A 27,779-nucleotide genomic window follows, 5' to 3' on the forward strand; every position below is an offset into this window, starting at 1 on the left:
TTAGTAAATAAAACCATAAAGACAATTATAATAAACATATTCATCTGTTTATATATACATCAAGATTATAATAATAGTACATTAATCTACATTAATAGATATTATTATAATATTTGGGGGGGGTAAAACAACCCTGTATGTACAAACACCCCTCGAGGGGTTGTGTACCAGGACCTAGGGGCAGTGTGTTGTAGTTGTGAGGATGCAGGCATTTCGCACCCATATAGTTTCGCCATCGTCGCCGCCGCCATCGTCGTCGTCGACAGCAGCAGTAGCAGTAGCTCTCGGCTGGCAGTGTCGTGTAAGAGCCCATGCTTGATCCACGTCTCGTATAACAAATCGGTCCGGTACACATGGTCGTGATTTACGCACATCCGACTAGCTGATCGCTGCTGAGATTTGAACGCCTTTCCTTCGCCCGTTGGCCTGTTACTTCCGATATTTTTGAATCTACATTTATTATTATTTTTTCGATTTTTCGATGCCCGCCGGATGACGATGACGAAGACGACCGCATCCCGCGGTGGACTGACGATCACGACTTGGTGGTGTTGGTGGTGTACCGCCGCTCTAATGCCGTTCGTCATCGGTAAGTGGCTATATATATATATAGTGTGATTTCGTTTCGATATCATTTTGTGTATGAACATATAAATCATCAAGTATTATACTACAAGTCTACAGCTAATACGTAACCAACAACATATAATATTAAATTGAACAACTGTGTTAACGTTTCGTCACGCTTGTCCGTTCGAAAGCACATAGTTCTAATGTCACCGAGTATGATATATCGTTGATATTTGTTATAATTAATTATCATACTAGCACAATATAACTTGTTAGTTATTAGTATGCTGAATATTTTAAAGGGAACTAAAGTATTGAAAGTATGAATTGTACTAATATAGTAATATATCTTAAGTCATTATACTAATTACAAATTATTTAATTAATACGTGATATAAATATTCATTTGAATATAGGTATACGAGTTTTAAGAGATGTGTGATGATATAACGTAGTAATGTTGAATAGATTTAATGTATTAGTACATCAGTATGATGATTATATTTTAACATAAACTTATTTTGAATTAATTTAATTTTTCTGAAGTCATAGATATTATATACTATTAATATATATTATAAGTTCATGAAGATGAGGAATTCACTAATTTTTTTTATTAAGTTAATACGAAAAAAAACAACTGATACTGTGGGTAGGTATTAAATAAAAATTTAATTAAACACATTTTATATAACTGTTAATAATAAATATTTAAAATAAATCAGCTTTATTTTTTTATTTCTTTAATACTTTAAGCAATTTGGGAAGTCAATTAAGTGACAATCACATAAGTTTTACTCAGAAAATCATTATGTTAAATAATTTGTTTTACTTTAATTTTTGATACCATTATTATAGATATAAGTAATTGAACTATTTAAAGAGAATTCTGCTAAACATCATTTTAAACATTAACTTATTAAAAAAATATTATTAACTTATGAATAGATGATAAATATTTTTATTTATTCAAACCAATTAATTAGGCACTGTGGTGATTTTGCTATTTAAAATGTTTAACGTTTAACTTATGTATAAACTTCTTAATACTAAAGAAGTTCAAAAAAATTTTGAATTTAAAAAAAAATATTTATACTTAGCATGTTTATTTTATACTTTTGTATGTAAATTAAAAAGCCATTACAATGTAAATTATAAACAAACAAAATAAAGACAAGGTTAGTTTTCAATCAATTTAAACTCAATAAGATAACATCAATACATAATTTTAAATGTTAATCAAAGGGATTACAAATATCAAAAAACTGTTTGCTTACTAGTGCAAATTGTTACTTTTTTACGTAGGCCAGAAGGTAAACGATTATTGAATAGATTTTTCTTTTCGTGTACGTTCGTTAGCTATTATTTAAAGTATATGTACCTATTTTTACGGAATATTTTTATTAAGTTATGGAATCATTGCATTTTTTTTAATTATTCTGTGTGTATATTATATTCATAGTGCACAAGAATCAAATTTACATTAAAAAGCTAATAATGGATTAAATACTGTGTAAAATTGAATTGAAATTGTTTAAGCCGTTATATTTTATTTATTTAATTTAATTTATTACATGAATATCTTGTAAAATACTAGGCACATGGTAAATTATAAAAGGCGGCATAATAACTCGTATTGTTTTTATTTTCAATTAAACATAATAAACATATTAAAGTGTATAGATAAAAAATACATACTAAACGATAAATAATAATATAATGAAATTAAAAATCAATAGTAATAGTTAAATTATTATTAATTTTTGTTTAAATTAATATATGTTTATTATAATATTGTTAATACTATTTGTTAAACAAAGTGAAAAATAAATAATACTAATATTTATATGGGAGAATTAGGCAAGTACTCTTAATTATGCCAAGATCCATACAAAAAATAAATTTTATTCTACCTACTGGTTAATTACAATTTATCAATCTAAAACTTACTTAATGTAATACTAATGATTATCATTTTCAAGTATTTTAAAATTGTTTATTATATTGTTAGACTTAATATTAAGTTGTTTTTACAGAAAAATTAATATATTGTTGCATCTTGAATGTACCTATACTAGTTATTATAATGGGTATTATAGTGTTGTATGAGCATTAATATAGTTTATCGTGATGACTTATGTCACGGGTACTCTTGAATAATAAAATGAAATATAACATAATATAATATAAGAATAAAACCGGTAATTATATTTTCCAGTAGATAACAATTAACAAATAAGTAGAATTACATCAATAAAGTATGGTCGGTAGCATTAAGTATGCTACACAGTACACGAGCATTGAAAATTATATATCGTATTAATATAATAAAAAGTAAACAAAAAAATGTACTCGTGTACAATTTGCAGTGATTAGATAAGTTTAATTATTATTGTTACATAACATGTAAGTGAAAAATAGTGTAAGTCTCAACTAATTTAAATTGTATATCGGTGTGTATTATTAAGTATGACAAATAATTTTTAATGATAGCTAACATTTTAATTGTTTAATACTTAAAAATTGAACGCGTGCTATATGATTACTAATCGTTTTAAATTTTTATTCACAATTATATTTAGCTATTCACTTTAAATTTATTTATTTCATACTTTCATCGTTGAATAATATTCAATTATAGCAAAGCAATAACTTACTTATAATTTTAATTTAAATGCATTTATAAAATATTATACTAAGCCATTTGGCATTTAGATGTACATAATAGGTATATAATATATTTTATATATTATCAATAGTAAAACAATGCATCAATTAAATCGTATGTTAGTAAATAATATAATGCATACTACATAGTACCTATAGTTTATCAATTTTAGTTTAAATTTTCAAATATTATCAATTATTAAGTATTAATGCATATTATTTTAAGTAGATTGTAGGACATTTTTAACAATATTTTCAACATTGACCTAATATTTTAGCTGTACAATATAATTTAAATTGTTATTTATAATAAAAAATTATAAAAAAAATACACGCTAATGCTTAATGCTGATTTTTTAATTATATCTAGTTATTGTATAATATATTATAACTATAAAATGTACATCTCCTTGTTATTTGTATGCAGGTAGGTTTCTATCCTAATATGAAAAAACGATATCAAACGATATTAAATAATATTGTTTTTAGAAAAAAAAAAGTTTTGAACTTATTAAAGTCCGAGTTGATTCATCAATAGTTAAAAACGGTTATGTAGATGTATAGATAAGAGGATTTTACATTAAAAATAGCCATTGGGTAGGTACGCAAATATATTGATGCTGTTTGAATTCCAAGTCCGATTTTATTGCATATATTACCTTATTTGCTATTGCAGATAATGTAAACACTAAATATACAGAATTATTTTTAGATGAAAAGTGGTAAATGCTATACAGTAATATAAATTGTAATGAACGATAATTCTAATATTTCAAATTAGCAAATATAGCCATTTAATGGCACGTATATAAATACATGATATACTTAATTTTTCAATTTAGTGTCAATGAACCATTTTAGTTTTCATAATATGATAAAAATATTGTACAAAATATGTTGTGTTTTATATTTGCAGTGAGAATATATTTTATTTATTAAACATTTATGAAATTTAAATTTGAGTTAAATATTTATATAAATGTTATGTTTACAAAATTTTTCTAAGAATACATTTAAAGTGACTAAAGTTGTTGAGTACACAGTGTATTAACGTATATTTAAATTTTTCTCATAAAATGAATTCTTCTATTGAGTGAAATGATTATACTTCTAATATATTTTTTATTACAGAGTCGTCGTATCATGGCGTTTTGATAACTTTTGCATCAACCTCATAACTTAGAACCAATGTAGTTCAGATACATGAATATGTTTAAACATTCTTTATAAACTGCGAACTTTTATATAATACACTTACTGTATAGTCATTTGAATAGGTTTAATATTTAAGAATATTTTTGGATTTAATATTTACATTTCTTTAGAAATTGCATAAATGAAAAACCTTTCAAACTGGACATAAATTATAATATATCAGCCCGTGGTTTTGACTGTTTTGATTTTATTCAAAATGAATTTATACTTTCAAATAGGTATACCAAAAAATATGTATTTTTATTTATCTTAATTTTTGATTATAAAAAAACAATTTTTTTGTTTTAATTAGGTATTTGTACTAAATTTAGGTGGAGAAAAAAATAAAAATTTAAAAGAATTTCATGATGGTTAGGTTGATGTTTATTAGGTATCAGTAAATTGTCTTAGTTAATAGGTAGGTAAATATTTTATAGTATGATTTGTTAATTTATATAAGCCATTATAGCTGGTAAAAACTGCATATCGATGATTTAATATTCAAATATATATATATATATCCATGTTATTTTTTTTAAATATTTTATGAATTATAAAAATTCTTTTGTTGATAAGCAAGCTAAAGGATCGTTTCCTTTTTACTTTTCGATAAAGTATTAACATGGTATATTCTTATTTTATTTTTTTTCTTGTAGTGTGACATAGATATCTTATCTTTTGCTTATTCATACTACTAACGACTTCCACAATATTTCCACAATCGTTATAGTACTTTGTCATTAGCGACTTTTGTTATATCCATATAGTTTTGTTCTGTATTCATTGATATAATCAAACATCAAACTCCTAAACGTTTTTTGTTCTGCAACTCATATAAATATTAAATATATGTAAGTTATAGATATTTCAAAACGTAATAATAAATTGTCATCTATTGTATTTGTATATGTTTTATAAACCACTTTGCAGATTTCAAATAAAAATAAGTAATTTTCATTAAATTTTTTTTCTTTTTATTCATATAAATTATTGTCTTCAATAGTTGTACAAACCATATCATCTACCTCTTATCTAAATTTACTTCTGTCTTATAATTTTCAACATATATGAAAATTAAATTAATTTTAATATATAAGTTAATATATAACTAAAATAAACGTTTAGGTATTTGTTAATATTAATCCAATATAAATGTAATTTACAAACTTGGACATATTTTTACAAAATAATAATTTTTTAGTATTTTAATAATTTAAAAATGTGATTACAGTAGTTTATATCAAAGGTTGTTCTGAATCATCTTTTAAATAATAGCTTTTTGTAAATATAATATAATTACCTGAGACCCACCCAAAAGAGTGACCTAACATGCGACGTCCGTAAAATATTTCTATACCCTTTTCAACATCTAAATTATGAAGCTATAATAACATATTTAGTACCAACCTAATGAAGAAAAATGTATGCATTATTTAGTGTTTTACATTTAAATATTTAATCATAATCAAAAATATAAGAACAATCTGCAATCACGTACAAATACTAACAATATGCTTGACGTCCTTAGATGTTATATAAATTAAGATTTTAATGGACATGTATCTATTATTATGCTCGTAATAATATGCATTTATAAATACAAATACAAGGATTATTTTAGACTGATTGAATTTTCACAGTAATAAGTAATGAATCGCAATGCAATAATTTACTTATACCTATTGATTATAGTTATTGACATGGTGATTTTTTTTTTTGTATATAGAAGATAATATTATGCAATATTATTATTTTATTATGCAGCTTGTGTAAATATTAAGATACACATTTTAGTTTTAAATACTTAATACATTGTTTTTAAGTATGCTTTGATATTTTATAAACAAACAATCCATAAATCAATATTAAAATACATTTTAAAAGTATAATGTCACAAAATTATATATGGTAATAAAATGTATAATAAAATGGAGTATATAATATATAAAAATATAATTATTGTTACTTAATGAACGAATTATTATTCGTTTGCAATAGTATTTTACGGAAAAAATAACTTAAAAATACTTTAAACCAAATTACTACTATATTATTATATAGGTTGTTAATTTTGAATAGCCCATCGACGTAACATCGAAAAGATTGTACATTGTTTGAAAAGCAATATAATATATGTACTAATATCTTTTCTCTAAACCGGAGTACAGTATCATATAATGATATAATGTATTCTAAATTGTAATATATCAAAATTATTTAAAAACTATTCTAGTTCCCATTTACTACAGGTCTACAGATAAGAAAACCCAAGTACCTATTTATTCAAGATACATGAAACGGTAAAAGGTAAATGTTTAGTAGTATAACATTTTTTTCGTTGACTTTTTAGTATTATTTTTTTAACTAAGTATATCTCATTTCTGGCTATAATACACTAATAACAATTCAATTATAACAGTAGAACATCCTGTATTTTTTTTTGCAGATACACGATTATTATAAAAGTGATAGGTACTTATATAGTATGGTTGTCACTTTATAAAGCTGTTAAAAAGTCTATAAAAAAATATATTTTTATATTATAGGTAATAATTTATAATACGTTGGTTATTTAAACATTCAAATATGCATTAAACTTTTCAACACCGTCGTAATTTTTAACTATATTCAAAAATGCAGTTTATAATTCATTGAAATCCGACAAATAGTTTAAGAGGAATTAAAATTAAAAAATTGTCTCTAAACTATGGATTATTTATGGATAGAACGTTTTGCTTCTCTCGTCCTGCCTCAATTACTTTACAATTCGTATTGCATCATTGCATTCTATTCAGATAGGCATATCTTTTGTTATGAAATCTAATAATTTAGTGATAGTACGACAATTTATTTGCATATTATTCTGGAAGATTTTTTTTAATACATATATGTAATACAATAAGTTTTTTATACTTTGGATATTTAATGTGAAAAAAAATCTATATCCCGAGAAGTAGTGATAATTTCTAAATTACTAAAACAAGACACAATACACAATAGTAGAACCATTTCGACAAATGACAATTATACCTACTGTGTTGGCAGTATTCATTTTATATACACATATAAATTACACACTATATATAATACGATCATAGAATGTAACCGTTTTGGGTTACCAACTACACAATACCGAGTTTGAAAATAATATTAAGAGAAACGTTATTTTGTCGCTAACACTAAGGTGCTGAAGATGACAGCTATTACATTTTGAGAATAACAATTTATGGGCCTTCGTCGATTTTATCCGCCAAGAAACTAAGCTTTTGGTATTACCTAAAGGCCGGTGAGACGAGTTATAGTTCTGAAAGTATATAAAATTACGTACATATTTTATTTAGTTGCCTAAATGTAATCAAAAAACTTGTAATATTTTTTATATCCAAGATACATAATATTTTGTTATAATTTTTTTGATTTATTTGCCATAAATTTATTTTAAGAAAATAATTATTAATCAATTTTCCACATATATTATGGATGGTATTCATGTTATAAATTATATTGCTTTTAAAACGACACTTTAGGTATAATTTTATGAATTTAATAATTTTTTTAAACATTTATTTCATCAGTATTATTGTCAAACATGGTATTTTTTCAGAGTACAGAAATACAAGTATATATTTAGAAATGGGTATAATATAATTCGATATAAGAAAAATTCAATGTTTTGTTTTTGTAATAAAATTAAAAAATAATTTATACTAGTTACTTGGTATACAGGATCTATTATTTAAACTTGTTGAACTATAAATGTTTTGAACCTGTGAATCAGCAATGTAAATAATAAGAGGAGAATTTAAAAAAAATGAATCTTTTCTGCACCTAATAGTTAATATCCTAAGTAAAAAAATATTCAAGATTTACCAATGAAAAAAGGTGGGGAAGAAGGAAACTGCTTGACTAGGTGTCGAGTGTAACTTGTCATTGAGTAAGTCACTGTAATGTATGTGTTAAATTTAAATTCAATGATAAATCATAGCATATGATAAACGATTCTGAGCGAAGACAATCTGTCAGCCTATATTACTAAGTATACTTTATGATATATTTATATTGCTATTATGGTAATTCATTTTACTATTAGAAATACTTTAGGTTGAATTAATTTTTGTCAAAAATATTATATTTTAAAGTGTAACTGTGTGAATAAAATATAATTCAATTCTAAAGATATAGGAATTTAACATTTCATACATTTTTGACTAAATGATAATTTGAAAATGTTTGTCGTCAAAATTTTAACTTTAAGTGCTTAAGAAAAAAATCATTCCTACATATGTTTAAAAATTGTTATATAGCTATAATAAAAACTATTATGTGAAATCTTGTATTAAATTTCAAAATGTTTGTTCAGCGAAAAATTTGTTATTGACGTTTATAGAATAAAACTAATACAAATTGAAAATGTCAAATGTCTATAATATATAATAATAAATATATATATCAAAAATACACTATGTCTAGAAAATGCTAATTAACCGGGTAAGTGAAAATGAAGAAATCCGAATTATCTGAGCATATACAATATACACATTGATGCAGCTATCCAAAATTGTACAAAATGCACATTTTTGTGGTTTTTTTCTATCTTCACTAGTTTCTGCTTATATTATTTTAAATCTTTATAATAATTTATTAATTAAAAATTGTGAATATTTATCATATTAAATACAAAAATTTAAGGATTAAAAGTAAATTAATATTTTTGTGCGATGTCTATTCGTTAAATAAAGAATGTAAGTATACTAAACATTGGTTTCAAATGTTAAACAAAGTATTCGTTTTTATTTTTATAACATTGACATAATTTTTGAATAGTTTGATATTTTATAATATTTTATGTGAATCTCATTGCATTTTTCTTTTACTTAAAAATGTTGAATATTTTTACACATTCTCATTCAAAAAAAAAAAAATACACCTTACTTTACCTTACCTAACCATCATTTTACATCAATCTTCGTGATTTTTTTTCTATCGACTTGATATTGAAATAATAATCAATCAATCAATCATTCTGTGCACACTTCTATTCATGATTGTACTAAACTGAAATTATTTTTTACATTTTCTTTACGTTACTTCGTACAATATTTTTACTTAACCCCGTCATATCCCATTTTTATCAACATACCTTATAATGTTTTTCTATCTATGTTTATTCCATTATTTTGTCATATTTTTTATTTGTGCTTCAGTAAACAAATTCAAAATATTAGTAGATATTACGCATCATATACTATACATTTTTATTTAACTACCTTAACACAAATGGTATAGCTGCTACACGATGTGTGAAGTGTATGATTGTATTCTGAATAGTGTTTTTGTGATCATACAATTAAAGATTCGTATGTGCTAGACGCTAGTACTGTAGTTGGGTGACTCTACGACTCAATTATTTATATTGTATTAAAAAAAAATAAATAAATAAACAAACTACTGATAGTTACTCTAATTAAAATATTTACGACTAACAAAATGCCTTGACCGATAGCAAAATGTATATGAAGTTGCCTATAAAAATAAATTTTCTTTAGATTCTAGTGAAATAAACTTTTGAGGCCTTTAATTCATGGATTAACATAAGATAGACTAACATCTAATGTAATACAATAATATCTTATATTCAATTTACCAGCTTACTCTTGTTCAAATAATGTTATAATAATCATTTAAGAGCACTCGCGACTCGCATGTATTGTATAGTCTTACACATATGCAATATAATAAATTTGCGTTCAGTAGAACTCATTGTGTATTTTTAGTTTTAGAATAAATTTACCTTTTATCAAAGTTAAAGGTTAGAACATTATCAGTGCTGTAGCATTTGATTTTCTTCAATATTTTAATTTTTAATCAAGATATGAGTATGTAAAATATTGATATAATACTTAAATTTAGTTTAAAAATTAAAATATCGGAAACAACTAATGCTAAGACACTGATAATGTTTTAACCTTTAATTTTGATTATAGGTAAATTCACTCTAATATTAAAACTAACAACACAAAATGAGTTAGTTTTACTGAACTCAAATTTATTATGTTGTATATATGTAAGACGGAAACAACATGTGCGACTATCTTAGAACTAGAACTACCATCCTAATATATCTATTACAGTTTACAAATATTTAAAAAAAAATATGTACCTATGGCTGATAAAAATTATTTTAACTATAACCGTAAAAATAACATTACATTTATAATATCTGAAAAACAACAAAAATATTCGATATCAAAAGTATGAAATGTGTTAATTTATAAGACAAGTTACCTATGACTAACAATTAATTAATATTTTAATTATAATATGAATTATAATAGTTAAAGATGCTTAAGCATGTAACCTTATCGATTTATATTAAAATGATTTAATTATTAAACTTTATTGTTTTTGATAAATATTTTCAGAACATACAATTTGAATATAATAAATTAACAAATTTTTTAAGAGTTTGAGAAGATTTCGTCATATTTACATATTTAAGAGTAGTCAATACCCCGCATTTGTTGTCTCTATTTATTACAAGTGCGTATTATTAATATAGAAAATTTTCATTTAGTAGTTCACGTTTATTTTTGTTAGTTTTAATATTGAATTACCCTATTATCAAAACTAAAGATAAAGGTTACAAAATGTCCTGTGTTTTGTGGAGATGCTTTTTCGATACCAATAATTATATAATAATAAGTCAATTAATTTTTGTACTAAAAATAACGAAAAAATATGATAGTTATAGGAAAGCTGCTGAGCGTAAATTCATTATATTTCGTATTTCTAAGATGGAATTAAATACATTTGGGTGTGGTGTTAATGAGAATAATGAATAAATTCAATATTTTTTTTTTAATCAATAATAAATTGTTAATAATAATATTATATATTATACGTATGCTCATATTATATCATCTTGTACTTAGCACTGATTATATTTAGAAATGTGCTTCGTGATGAAAAATTACAAATAAAATGTATTTTAGAATAAATACTGTTTTGATATAGACTTACCAATTAATATTAAATAATTTAGGAACTGTTATGTATTGACATTCGTTGTCAAACAACGTCAATAGCATTTACAGATTCTATGTAAAGTCATTATTATTATTGATATGCTATTTTATATTGTACATTTATTTCTTTATGATAACTTAATGTAGTGAACCCAATTTTCAATACAATATATATTTATATAGATGCTTATGGACCTCCCGTTGACCATTAATCACATCAATCTAACGTATTATCCCATAGTTTGTATGCCATATAAACCTTACAACAGTATCAAAGCTCACTGATTTTATGTGATTTCTAAATTTTACACTGGCGTTGTCCTACCTGTCTTTTATATGATGGATTGATAGCACAATATTTTTATAAAAAATATAAATATATATTATAGAGGAAACGTGTATAGGTGTTTTAAAACCTGAACTTTTAAATTTAATTATTTAAGTAGGTACCCATTGGAAATATGGTGAATTATATTTGTGTTATTTTAAATATAATTTTTTTTTTCACATAAATAAATATACCATTTTCCAAAATAAAGATATGAATATAACAAACATTCGTTGAATTTTAATTAATAGATTAAGGGAATTCACTTTATTTTCATTTTATTAGTAAATTCTCATTAAACACACTATAGTTTTAAATAGTGTAGTATTACTTAAACGTTGTATTAAAAAATATATATAAATATATAATATAGCAAACTATATTTTAAATGTTTATCTGATGGATTATTTCAAAATATTATGTACAATACATTTTTTTTAATCTTGAGTTAATATGTACATTGTTAAATGTATACGTTTTACGATTATATATAACTATAATTATTTGCGTTAATTAAAGATGATTCTATTATAATATAGGTAGTTTAAAATCAAATTAAATAAATTTTTGTTTGTGAAATTGATTATGTTTATTGTTATATCAGTTGTTGAAATAGTCGTTAAAAAAAGAAATAAATTTTATTTTCAACAACTTGGTGAAACTCAAAATAAATAAATTTTATATTCTTATTATCATAATACACTGAAATATTAACATATTTGTCATACAATAATTTTATATTTACATTATATACATTTATTTTTATTTTTATTAAAAGTTCTCCATTAGGAAGGGTATCATTGTATTACTAATTAAAAAAAAAACTAAAAGATTAAACGGTCCAAAGGACTAAGACAAGTTTTAAAAGTTTTCTAGTAAACTCTACTTATGTTAAATTATCTTCATTACTAAAAATATAAAATATAATTCAAAATGTGTAGATAATAGTAATTAAATAAGCTAATTGGATGAAAAATATATCTTAAGTCTAAAAATACAGATAACAACAATAAGGACATAAGTAGATATTCAGTAAGTACCCAAATATTAGTATATCTATTTTTAATTTGTTTTTTTTTTCAAGGCATAGGATCAAGAATAAATTTGATGGGTGGAAAAAAGTATCAGGAATTGTAGCATAATAGTATTGATTCGGTGATATTAGTAAATTCAAGTGATAGTGACGTGTTATAGTTTATGTACCATGTACATAGTATGAGTTTTTGCTCAATAGTCTAATAATAGGTTTTTATGGAGAGTGTGGTTAAAGAAAAATCAAAAATCGATAGTTATTTGACATATTAATATTGATTGTAAAACCTCTATTGTTTTTAATTTGGTTAGTTTGGCACAACAGCATAGTTGACCACCATAAACCCAACTTGGCCTTATTGTTGACTTATAAATAACGAGTTTAATTTTAGCAAAAGTTTAGATTTTAAAATATGTTGTAACACTTGTAACAGGTGTAATCTAGTATTTAATAACTTTTATTATTGATTTTAAATGAAGGCCCTTAAGTAATTATTTTATTTAGATGAATTATTTTACAATCAAACAATTTAAAATCATACTTTCAAAAAAATTAAATAAAATCAATGTAAAATAAGTTTGGAAGTTATTATAATACTTAAAGCAAGGATTAGTTTTTTTATTTTAATTGTTATAGTATTGCATATTAAATTATTAACGCTAAACCATAGAGAACCCATATTAAAAAGTATACAAGCTATAATATAAATTATTCAAAGTTTACAAAAATAATAAATGTGCGAAATTATTGATAATTTTTATGCATTTTTATTTTGTATTAACTAAAAACAGTAAAAACGTATTTATTGTTATAGTTAAATATAATATTATACGAGTAGTTGGTATAAGATTTACTGTCTAAATTTTAACTTAGAACAAAGATTAGTAATATAACTTTTTTTTCTGGCAGGCTAATATTATACACTTACTGTACCAATATCGTTTTATAGTTATAAAATATATTAATTATATTATAAATAATAAGATAATTTCCGAAGCTACGAATTAATTAAAGTCGAATAATAAATATAATAAATAAACAATTTTGTTTTTATAATTTAGTTTATATTAATATTAGTTGTATTTTGAGACTTATTTTTAAAGATAATTTCAAACTGGTAAATTTGTTTCTATTTATATTTTATATACATAAAATATAATGTTTATTTAATAAAACAATAACGCAATTTATAATAATACATTTTAAAGCTTATAAATTATAATTAATATCATGTCTTCTAATGCAATATGACAAATATGATTATTTAGCACAATAATATATTAACACACTAAAATATTTTAAGATTTACTCTATTTACTCCATGTCTAAATAGTAAGTACATAATAATATGTCAATCAAGTTACAAATATTCCAAAATATTATATTATTAACTAGGAAAGTGAAAAAATAAATTTGTAAAATACTTATTTTCATTTAAATGAAGTAATTTTAATTTTACGAGTATGTTTTCAAGATGAATAGATTTTAAAAATTAACGTATAATGTATACGCATTAAAAAGAAACTACCGGATATGCTGTATAAGGATTCGGACCCACATCAAAGGCATCCAAAAACAAATTACTAACGAACTTGAACTCCATCAACTAATTTTATAAAAATTAACCTAAATAAGACAATGTATAAATATAAATATAATATGTTTAAATTTAATATAATTACTGACTAATAACCGGTCGATGTCTTAAATAATAATAATAAAAAAAAATATTTCTGCATAAGAATAATATAAAAGTAAAAAATAGTAGTAATAATATTAATAATAATAATAATAATAATTAAATGTATTGTATATTAAACACGTTTTAAAAAATTTAATTATATCATTAAACAAATAAAGACATTTAAATGAACTACAAATAAAAAGTGTAGCTGAAATATCTAAAACAAATATACTATGTATTATAAATTATATTGTTAATAACGCATTATCTTTATTATTTATTTTTAGTTATTGGTCTTGAAATTTATTTTTAATTATTATTTACATACATCTGTATAAATAAACGTGTTCATAAAATATAAAATTATACAAAATCAGTAGTTTTTTTTTTTATTTTAACAATAAAATTAAAAATAAACATTAAATAGTTTTAGTGTCTTTAATTTTGTAAATACAACAACTAATACGTAAAATTGATTTATAAAAATGTATTCAAGGGGTTAAGTAAAGTTATAATCAACTAAAATGTAAAAATGTGGCTTTATTGTAATAACTAAATGCTTATAAATGTAAATTGTGACACAATATTGTATGATACATATTGGTATGTTTTTGAAAATTGCAGAAATAGTTAACACAATAAAAAGAATGTTTTTTAAATTTTTTATTATATGTGATACATATTGCGTTGGATATAAATTCAAAAAAAAAAAAACTATGTAATACAATATGTATATTAACTAAATTATATATCAAAATGATAGATGTAGGTTATTAGTTTTTATTTAAAAACAAACAAACAATAAAGTTAGGCTTTAAATGTTTATGTATTATGTATGTAGGTTGTTATATTGTTTATTCAAGTAATCATTTAAAATGTTAACTTTACATTATTATATATAATCCTCAAAGTTTTTGTACTACGTTGGTCATAATAAAACATTTTTAAATAACCAAACTTGTGTGAAAAGTTGTTAAAAAATGAAATCCAAGTTTTAAAATAGTAATTTAGAACCTACAGAATTTATTCTTAATTCAGTTAATGATATTAAGTTTTGTTTCATCCATATTAATATTATTTTTATTTTAAATGAATCACATTAAAAAAAAATTAAAAAACATCGAAGTTTAATAATAGATTCCTTGTATAAGGGTTTAGCTTACAAATATAATAAAACTTCTATTCGTATACCTTATGGCTTAAACTTTAAAAATAATAATTAAATATAATTATTATTGTTTTTACAACACACAAATTGATTTGTTCGTTCAGTTAGTATCTTATTATTTTAATCTTCTAGATTTTGTTTTCAACTAAAGCTAAATATTTTCTTCTTTCTATAGAAAGATAAAGTTTTACTAAGGAAAATAATGATATTACTCCACCATTCGTGAATGAATCATTTGGGGTATATTCAAAAATATACATACCACTTTAACCATGAAATGTATAATTGAAAATTTCACGGGTAGTTTTTCATTTTTATCACTTAATGTGAACACTACTTTCGTCGAATAACATGAAGCTTTGTATTTTTTGGAAATATAATGAACAGTGAAAGTTTCATTGTTTTGTGTTGAATTTCGTTGCGGAAAATCTTAAATGGCCAAGGTCTGAAAATTTAAACGGGTCAAAGTTTTCGAGACGGGAAAACTTGTTTTGTGCGGTGCCTACTCTACATCTCTCCTGTATGCACTATCGTTTTAAGATCGGATTTCGAGGAGATGGGTGTATATAATACCTAGCGCCTAAAACGTTTCCGGATTGCGTTCGAATTGAACGAACATCCGCCGCCAGCTGCATGATCGTATGCAGAAACGAAAAACCCCGTGTATGTGAAGTAAGTTTATTTTAGTAATTGAATTGTACTTGTGTTTAGTGAAATGAAAACCAATGTGAAAACGATTTTCTGTTGGTAAACTTTCCGTTTTGCACAAAGTAAGACCATTGACGCGTGAAAATCATTAAAACATCGGCAAATAATACCATTCAAGTCATCGCCTCCGCACTTAAATAAAAAAAAAATTAACTTTTGGTTAGATAACACCACTATTTATTGCGTAAAATAATATTTACTGTGGTATCTGCAATAAGTAAAATCAATATTAATATACAAGTATCTCTAAACATAACAAATCACGGACGGTTAACAGTTATCGTATTGTTAAAGTACTATAGAACATTAAACTAATAAGTTTTTTTTTATTATAAATTATAAATTAAAAAAATGGAGAAATCGCTTCATACGTTTTAAGTGTACTTGGTCAATGAGTAAGTCAGTATAATAGATGTCTTAAATTTGAACTCAATAATAAATTATTAGTATAAATATTACGAAAACTTCATTATGTATTGATATTAATAATATGAGTTATGGCATAAAGTTTCAAGTAATTAAATCTCTTTTTTTTTGTTGCTTCATGGGCCATTAAGGCCTTTTGCAGCTTCTGCTAAGCCCCTCTAACGGTCACGGTCAATAGCAGTTTCTTTGTTTGCTGCAATTGATTCAAGTAAGAAAAACTTATGAAGAACCTTAAATTTTCAAGTATCATATGAAAAAATTGAAAATTTTATGAATTTTGAACTAAAATATATTTTTATAGTTTTCGTAGTTGTATGAATTTTGACTTCATTCAATTTAAATAAAAGTAGTTATAAGTGTATATACTATGGTTATTGGTTAATTAAGTGTAGTAAATGTCTATTGGTTTGTTTAAAATAATTATATTTAATTTTGTGGATTGACATTTTATAGTCTTATTGCATAACATTCATGTACTTTTGTTATTTTATTTGGTTATCGTATATGTTGCAGAGTTCTGGATTTACTTATTTAACGGTAATATTATGAATATTTTCATAATAAAAAAAAAGGTACCTCTTAATCTCTAATGTAAATGTATTTCTCAAAAATTGTTAATTATTATTTTTTTTGTTTAAAATATTATTTGAAAAAAATGTTTTGCTGAATATTTTTGATGTAGCTAGACTTTATTATTATGAGGCTTATGAATTTAATTTTAGTAAAACATAACAAAAAAGCAAGTTAACTTGCATAGTTTTAATTATAAACAATTGTGGTCACACGTGAATTTTTAAAATTATCCTCTATTATATGTGTAAAGGTATCGAAGGTATCTCAATTAACACAACGATTTTTTACGACCTGCCTTTAAATTATGTTTTTGATAGACATTTTTATGGGGAAAATGACAGTGAAACCGGATGAGTTATTTTTAAGATAATAGCTGCAGGCTATTACGTGCTGTTATAAACTGCTGATGTGATTACAATTACTTATAGAATATTTTAACAATAAAAAAATCGTTTCTATTACTTAATTCCGATTACAATAATTTAACATTAGACAATCATTTTAGAATAAAAAAATATGCTATTCACATTTATCTTTTGAGTACTTCTTAAGTATGTATTTAATTTGTTTTCATTATTAAATTATTATGTCAACATAACCACAAGACATGGTTTGTTTCGTGGTTTGTTAGAATGATATCTTGAGGAAGGGTTTAAGCTGGTTTGGAGGTTTTTACGCTTATTTTGAATTGTGCCACTTATTGGCCTATATTTAATTATTATTTATAGCTCTTTTAGTTTTATTTAGGCAGTCTGTGTCGTAGAAGTTTTAAAATTGATTTGTTATCTATGTTGACAGGTAGGGTAATCTCGTGTCGCTGTGAAGTTATTTATTTCACATGAACCAGGAGGCTTTTAGTGTTATTATCAGAAGTTTATTTTGGAGAATTTGTGGTTTCTTAATTTTTGTTTGGTATGCAGTAACCTATACTAAAAACAATTTTTATATTTTCGTATATATCAATAGATACATAAGACATTTAATCTGTAGAGTTGAGCTGTTATCCAATAAGGAGTATGAGATTTTCATCTATGTATACTATTAGTTAACTTTTTTTTTGTCATCATTAGCTAATATTTTGTCGAAGTGTTTCCATAAGTATTTCACTGAGTATTCCTCGCTATTCTATTGTATTTCTCGGTATGTAATTGATTTATACTATCGGTACTGTGTATTTTCTCGTGTTTAATAAAAAAAACCACATATTAAATAAAACAATTTTAAAATTTACTCGATCATTTGTCTACAAATGTTTGAGCAATAAATGGGCACTATTGAAAATTTCTAAATTAGTAATACGCACGAATTTTAATCTGGTCACTTATATAAGTTATCTATGAAGTTTAAGTGCTCTGAATTAGCTAATATTACGAAGAGTAAAACAACGGGCGAACACTATAACTTGGATTACTGATACAAAACGGATTCTGTTAATGGAATACAGAGAAGACAATGCAGTGGTATTTTCTGAGAAAATTAAATACAATACCATAGTGGCGTGGTAAACAAATAATACGATGGCAGTAATTAAAAACTATACACTTGACATTTTAAATTAATGATGCATCATTATGAATATATTTTATAGGTATACAAATATAATATGAAATCCAAAAATTATAGGCATGTTTATTGACCCCGACCGTAATTTAAGGCATTAATTATTTAATTATTTAAACTGACACTATTTTTATTTTATTTTTTGACACTTTAACAATAATAGACAACGAAATATTTCAAACAGAGCCATTTAAATTAAATATATGGTACGAATTGTTTCCTAATAAAAAATTGGATAACCTGTATGTATTCCATTTTATTTGTTCTAAATTACGTTCTTTTTCAACGCAATCAAAAACTTTATAATGATACTTTTCAATAGTTGAACATCTAAGATAAGTGGGTAGCATTTCTATTTTTTACGATATAATATAAATATATATATATATATATGGTATATACATATTATACTCATAGATACTAAACTAATTTCTTTAATTTAATGTCTTTGTAAAAAACCATTTAGTAAGTTTAAATGCGAATTTATTTGCTGTCTATATTATACTTGTATAAAAAATTATTGTTCATTTTAGATGTCTTATAAGACTTCTATTATAATTATTTTGCATTATATTTAATATTTATTTAATGTTTAGTAGTTTACGTAATAATACAAATATCTTTTTTTGGGACCTACGTAATTATTTCTACTTGAGTTTTTATTGTAATGTGTGTTACATGTGAGGTCGACGAGATTAAGCTATTCATTTGAAAGCAAGTTTGTTGAAAATTGATTGTTGATAACAGCATACAATTTTAAGGAGAAAATGGTTTTTTGATTTTTTTGATTTATCAATATTATAAGTAATTAATAGTAACAGTTTTATTATAGTTCCACGATAAAATATTCCTAAACAAAAATATTTTCGCAAAAATATGCCTAAACTAAAATATCCTCTCAAAAATATCCCGCGTAAATAATAACTCAAAATGTTAAGTTTTATTATAAAAGTTGTGATTAGAAGTAATAATCGAACTTTATCTAATGTCAATGTGTTTTTCGTTATTTTGATAATGGTATAGTGTGTCATTTTATATCATTAACAACGCGTATCGTGAGCTAACAGTCTTAAATTAAATTAATTAATCAACACTTTTTATAATAATTTTGTATATAATATAATATCAAATATCATTTTGATATTTTTTTTAAAGATTTTTTTAATCAATTTTTTTGTATTCTATAAATGTTAATAATAATTTACAATTGTATTGTAATATCTATGTAACTTCTATAAAAAGGCTTAAATTTTGAATTAATATTTACGTGAGATATTTTGTCATGGAATATTTTTGCGGCCTTGCTGGGGTAGTTTGTTTTTGCGATATTTTGTAGAGGATATTTTGTTTTTGGGATATTTTAACATGTCACTTTTTATTTTATTGTACATAAAATTTTTTATTCTGTAAAAATAAAATATTTCAATTTTAACATGAATCTATTACGGTCTATGTTGGTCAATACTTTAAATGTTATTTCACAGATTATTTTTTTTCGTTATAGAATTTCTTATTTTTATTAGTGTCTATAGTTTAAAATTTTAATAAGAAGTTTGCATGACGAAAATTTTCATATTTTTTTTTACAGTCCGCAAATGAGATTTTATTGTATTTCTTTTAATTCATTACATAAATTTTCTATTCAAATTTAAAAATAAAACGTACTGAAATGGTTTTATACATTTTAATTGCTAAATATAAAAAAATATTTACGACCTTAATTGTTTCTTTATCACTTACTCGACCGTATAATTTTTATCAGAGTACTTTTACTTATTGTGGTCATACAACAATTTTATTATATGTAAGCCTTTAAAATTTGAAAGCATGCAATATTATTATATAATATATAAGTTTACTGAAATAGAAAACTATAATAATAATGACTAATAAACTAAATAAAAATTTTAATTATATTAATGAACATTAACGAATCAATTTTTTTAATTAAAAAGACTTTTTGAATAGGTTAATAAATTAGATCAAATGTGATGAAAAAGGTTAGATTAAGCTTGAATAGTGACTTATTTAAAGCATTTACAAGTAGTTTAAAGTACTTATAAGTATTTCGAGATTTTTTAAGATACATAATAGGATCATTTTAAAATATATCTGAATGAAGAGTTGCAGCTTACTTCCTAAATCAAGCACTTGTAACTTGTGGCCATGATATCACTTTATATCAGTCTATTGGTGTCAATATATGGAGATATTAACTGAGTTGTCTTCCATAAATGTAATTTTTTTTTCATATTTGTCTAGTCACAATTTACTTATTTTTCTAATTATCGGTTTTCTTCGTATATATTTTTTTTTTTTTTGATTATTGGTTTGGCAAATATTCAAAACTTAATGATTTAACAAAACCAAGTTGCATTATTTAAGCTTATTCATCTGTTCTGTGACGAATAAATGCCTTTTTCACTTATTTTTTTGTTTTAGATTTTTTTTTAATTTTGTATTAAGTCTCAGGTATTATATTTTATATAACAGGGAGTTTACGTTTTTAATAATAATAAAAAAAGAAAGGTATAAATAATAATAACTTGTTTAATAAATGTTTAATCTATAATTACTCGAAGAAAAGATTTAGGTGATATAAAAATAATTAATAAAAAGTATGTGATTGTACAATATGATTTTAGTCTAATATTATTTTATATAAAACTAAACAATTATCAGTATTACCACAATAAATGAGTATTATAGATTTAAGCTTACAAAAAGGCAAACCTTACATTAATATTATAATACAACAATTACCTAAACGTTCACTATTACCTAATTGTTATAAGATAGTTTAAAAATATATGTAGAAGTATTAGTTATTTAAGGATGTAAAATATACTTGTTTTTTAAGTTTTTAATAATCATATATTTATTATATATGTGTTTTCTATAGAACAACGAATTGTTGGTCCTTTATTATTATTATTTTTAAAGTTTTTCAGATTTTTAGTAAGAGTTTTCTAAAAGTTTCCCGTGATCTAAATGAAACTATGATGGGCATGGTGGCGATGTCATTTGGAAGTTAAGCATAAAAAGTTATTTAGACAGATTACGTCATATCAATAAGTCTGTAATATGTAAATACTAGAAAATTGGGGAGAAAAAATAAAGGATTTATATCAATTTTTAAAACATAAAAATTGAATTAGGATCTCTTAATTTATTTTGCTGATAAAACTCCATTATTTTTAATATATATTTTTTATATATTGTAATTTTAGATGTATAGACTTAAAACGTAAATATAAAATGAATTAGTAAAATATTGATGTAACATATTATTAATACTTACAACGAAAAAAAATCAGTAGTCACATAAAAACTTGTTTTATAATTATACAAACACTAATATTATTAGAGATCTACTTAACATTTTTTTCTGAAAGTTCAATGTATGTTTAATATTATTTATTGATGTTTTTATTTATCATTGATATCCGATTTCTGTTTCAATATCAATTTTATTGTGCTGATTATCAGGAGAGTTATAAGTAGAAAAAAAATTAAGATGAAAATAAGTTAGTAAAGTTAATAAAAAAAATCAAAATGATATTATACAGGTATACTAAAAATTAAATTTTATGCGTTTATCTTCGATCACTCGTATATTTTTAGAAATAATAAGGGACTAAGGAGAGAGCGTGTAGCATTTTCCGGAACGATTGAGTAATCGTTAAGAAAATAAGTTGAGGTAATCAGATACCAGTTATTAGGAGCGGCTAAAGGTTATAAAAGTGAATTTTATTTTATTAAACATAAAACTTAATAACATAAACTAATCATTATAAATCTTATAGTTTGTATTATTAGCTGTACAAATTTGACGAATTTAAACGATTTAAAAGATTTTTTAGATATTATAATATAGTTGAATTAAACTAAAATATTTAAATTTAAATAATTCAATAATGGTGACTTATGGCTTTTTGTGAACTAGGATACATTTAAAACAAAAACGTGTACCCTAGTTTAATTACTGAATTTCGTAATTTATAAAATAGTACTTTCAGATTGCTTCAATCAAATGTGCAATAGTCAATTAAATGAAAGCTACATATAGTTTCAACCTAGTACCTTTCAAGTAATTATGGTATCTGATTATTTTTCAGTACCTATCTAATTTCATCTGATCAAACTTTTCTAGTGAGAACTCTAAACGTCCCACGGGGATGTATCAATTCATTAAACAACGAATCCGTGTTAAACGTACGTGCCAATTTCAATGTATCAAAAATGTAAGAAAATCTTGGTCTATATAAGTGTTTACATTTTATTTTAAAGATGAAATCCCAATAACAAAGTAAAAATTAGTATAGTTGATAATTATTATCAAAAATCAATAATTTTACGTTATTAATTTCTTATGTGTATTTAAAAAAACTATATAATATATATTATGTATAATACGGTTATGTTTCAAACCAGATTTAAAAGATCATATTTAAATTAATATAAAAAAAATTCTACACTTTTTCCCTACAGTTTCTGAAAATTTGCAATAAATAATATAATATAATTTTGGTTTTTTTTATCGACTGCTAATTTAGTTTCTTTTTTATTTTTAACTCTTCTTTACCATTACTACCACCTCATTAATTTTACATTATTTCATATAAATAATTAGAATATTTACTTCCGTCAAATGTTTAACTTCGACTTGAAGATGCCTTATGTGATATCAACTATTTATAACACAAATTTACCAACAAACCGATAGAAAATGCGCTTGCTTTTTACATAATTGTTGTCATTCAGTTATGTTTCCAGTTTTCTTTTTTTTTTATTTGTATTGAAATATTTCACATGCTTCATGAAACTGTCGTACACTAGTTATTATGGTTGGTACGTTTAAAATATTTTATTAAAAAGGACAAATAAATAAAAATACTTCTTTTATAGTATGGATTTAGAACAGTAGTATAGATAAAATATAAATATGATATCATGTATAAGATAACTTAATGCTTGAAGAAAATATTTTCTTTTTAAAATCGTGTGCAATTTAGTGTAAACATATATGCGCATTCCCTTCCACAAAATATCTGGCCGTAATAATTTTAAAGATACTAATAAAAGCACGTTACAGTAAGGAAAAATAGTTCAATAATAAAAAAAAAAATAATTAATAAATAATTACCACGGCAACCAGATCATAAATAATCAATAATTATGAATCATGATTTAATAGTATAATGAAAATGTATTAATATTTAAAATGTTGGCTGTGTTGTTCAATTTAAAAGGCCGAGGAGCTCTAGTAGAGTCGCTACTATTTGCTAGAATAGAATTAGCGCACATGTCATTATGCCACTTATGACCATAAACTAATAAACCGTCAAATAAATAGTTTATGTATCTAATTTATCTGCTCCACTATATGTATACTTTTCCGCGGACAAACAATATTTGTTGTGTATATTTACCGAATCAGCATATTTATCAAATTATCGATTTTATCAATTATGTACTTTTACTATATTAGGAGAGAAGTTCATTTCTCTTTGCAAAAGATTTACTTATTTTACCAATGATAGTGAAAGGAGACTTTAACAGCAAAGATAGTGAACAATTAAAAACATTCCTTTAGTATTTAGTAATTCTGGCAGAAAAAAAAGGTAATGACGCAATTATTTTTCTAGTCTCAAATGTATGTCTCATATTTTAGCTACCACATATCTATAATATCTGCGTTAGTATATTACTTATAAACCATAGACAAAAATAAGAATGTATTTTGTAAAACAAAAAAAAAAAATTGTTCAAGTTTTTTTGTACGATACATATAAACGGTTTCATCTGAAAAACGTGTGAGTCAATTTGTGTAGTACAATTTTCTGGTAACAGGTAAACTCACAACATCACTAATCAATGTTAGTTATTAAATACGAGTATTGAATTAAATATATTTTTAATTGTTATTATGTATCATTGATTTTTATTTTCAAAATTAATTTTATAATATTTTAAATATAAATTATGTAAATGTAATAATGTAATTGTTAAGACTAAATGTTATGCGAAGTTTAAATAAATAAAATAGAAAAATAAAAAACTCATCGATTTACTGTCATCCAATTCATACAATTAAAATAATTGTCAATATTGTATAGTATAAATAAGTAACATACTATTGAATCAGTGCTATAGACATTTCTTATGTACAAACTTAGGATTAAGTATATTGACAAATGCACAAATCATCTGATGTTCTTTTAGCAACTAATATAAATTCAATATTGACAGATGCCACACTTTTATCTTTCTATCTTTAAAAAAATTATTTTGAAATATTGTACTAAGTTGATTATTATATAGATACCTACTTAGTTATAAACACATTTGGTTATGTTTGGAATAAGAAAATGTGTGTAAACAATAATATAGCATACTTGTAATTTTATAAATACATAGATATAATCATCTAATTAAATATAAAAACTTTAAAAAATAAATTTAACTTAACTTTTAATTAAATTTATGATTAATTATTAAATTTTAAATTTCAGAGAAAACGTTGCATGATATTTTGGTACAGAAGTAGTTCGTTATAGTTATAGGTAGTATAACTTAATATAGTATTTTAAGTCAATATTTCAGTTTCTATTATCCTTCTATTATCTCTTAACTCCTCATACGATATAGTTAATAAGGCGTGTTATAAACTATTTAAATCTATAGGTAGTAGTCGTTCTTTAATATAATATTTTATAAATAAAACACATTTTGCAGTTTTTTCATTGGTTTATATTAACGTTAAAAAGTTTTACTGAAACATAAATAACTACCTATAATTTAAAACAAGTCGTAAAAAAGTACGTTAATTTTTTTTAACAAAAAATATTATGAACTTGGTATATTTTTGAAGGTTAATTTGTTCAAAACTTATATACTATAATTGGGTATTAATGGAATGTAAAGTTGAACATTAGAAAATATTGAATAAATCGCGTGCAACTGAATAAATAAGAAAACATAATAATATATTAGTATATTACGTTGTTAAATTTAAAAAATCATTAAAATAATATTATAATTTATAAAAATACATAAATTGTAGAATATTAAAAATTGGATTAAATATAAACTAGACTAATTAAAAATGATATTTAATTAATGGCCTTTATATTAATTTTGTGAATAATATTCGACACTTTTTTCATTGCAGAATTTTTATTTTTTACCTTTAGTTATTGCATGTATTTTGTATTTTTAATTTTTTAAAAGTCTTATATTGAATTATACATTTATACTATATGAATCATTATTTAAACAAATGAAAAATGATCGTATATATTATATTGTATATTTATATTTAATATTAGGAATATTATAAGAAAATATCATGTGTTTCATATTATGCTGAAACATGATACGATAATTCTTAAATTTGATGCCTAGATATGTAATAACTATAGTGGATAGAGGCTGAATAGATGTAGATTGATTAACATTGGGATTAAAAAAGATGCTTGTGTACAGATAAGCATAAACGTTGAAAATTTAAAGTGTTTGTAATAACTACTAAAATAAAAATACCGAAGAGAACATTTGAATATAAATTATGTTTATACAGTGAATTTCAGAATTTCAAAATAAACGTTTCAGCATACCTATCTGTTTTCATTTAACATTTTTGAACTTGAATATATGAATAATTTTAATAAGACTAATACAATGGGTATGGGTTTTAAGTTATGCCCATCACATAATAAAAACCAGATTAAAATAATCTAACGGAGTTTATTTCGTAATATGATATTAGCCTGAATGTAGGTAAATATAACGTTGTTGACAATAGCTAATTTATTGCAACACGGAGTTATCACGTAAGTTGTAGGCGCCTAATAGTGTATGAGTATATACTCTAATATAATGCATGTTTGCTGCATCCATGTATTATGAAATTAATTTTCAGTAATTGAAACTCATATGAAACTAACAGCACAAGCTTTAGTATTTCTTTGAATAGTAACATAGATTTAAAATCGTAAGTTGGCGAGGAATGTAGTATTGTTGTAAAATGATAAGTGTGTTTGTTTTTAAAATTTATTTTTATTTCTCATTACTTTGCAGGGAAAATGCTTCAATTATCAACTTTGAGTGTGGATTTCATAAGTATGTTGAACTTAGTGGTCAAATGAAGAAATTTAAAGTAATTTTAAATATAATCTGGCAAAACTAATTAAATTAATGGATCAATAAATCGCTAAAAATTTTGAAAAGTTCTTTGTGTATAGAAAATAATAACATACTAAATTTTTAAAAATGTCATGTCTTTATACAGTTTATAGCTTATGGTTTTGAAATAACAATAAAATTATGACAATTGTCTTTTATCAAAAACAAATGAAGAACAAAGTATTATATTTTTATAACTCACAGTTTAATGAATTGTAGAATATGAAATAATTTTAAAATTTTGGATAATTTTATCAAAATATAAACTTCGATGCTTATGAATACGTATGTAACGAAAATGATCTATTTAAGTATATTGTAAAATATGTTATAATTCATATAACATTAGTCGAAGAAGTTTTAAACTTTACTATTTTACCTATTATAATATATTATATTATTATTTTAACCGTTCTAAGGTAGGTACTTATTATAGCTGATAGTATATTTATTAATAATAATAATAATAATAATAATATAATTTTACTAGCTCACCCGGTAAATTGTATTTCCGTAAAGATTTTTATTTTTTTTGACGGCACAACCACAACAAAAACCAATGCAGGTACTGACCCAATTTAATATATAGATATGTCTTCGAGAGCTTTCGTAGTTTCCAAGAAAGCCGAGTAACACAAACGCACAATTATGTTTTT

At 23.3% G+C, this 27,779-nt stretch overlaps 1 protein-coding gene across 2 annotated transcripts in view; it reads left to right on the top strand.

Moving 5' to 3' along the window:
- The first annotated feature begins 232 nt into the window (after positions 1-232).
- Positions 233-27,779, top strand: part of LOC132930767 (uncharacterized) — an 83,332-nt gene continuing 55,785 nt past the window's right edge. The window contains exons 1-2 of one of the 2 annotated variants that reach the window (XM_060996810.1): positions 233-589; positions 27,019-27,060. In XM_060996810.1, coding sequence (XP_060852793.1) covers positions 493-589; positions 27,019-27,060 — 139 coding nt within the window. In that variant the 5' untranslated portion in view covers positions 233-492. The remainder of the gene's footprint in view (positions 590-27,018; positions 27,061-27,779) is intronic. The other variant, XM_060996811.1, reaches the window with a different exon arrangement.

Source organism: Rhopalosiphum padi, chromosome 4, assembly GCF_020882245.1.
Source record: "Rhopalosiphum padi isolate XX-2018 chromosome 4, ASM2088224v1, whole genome shotgun sequence".
Taxonomy (NCBI): Eukaryota; Metazoa; Arthropoda; class Insecta; order Hemiptera; family Aphididae; genus Rhopalosiphum; species Rhopalosiphum padi.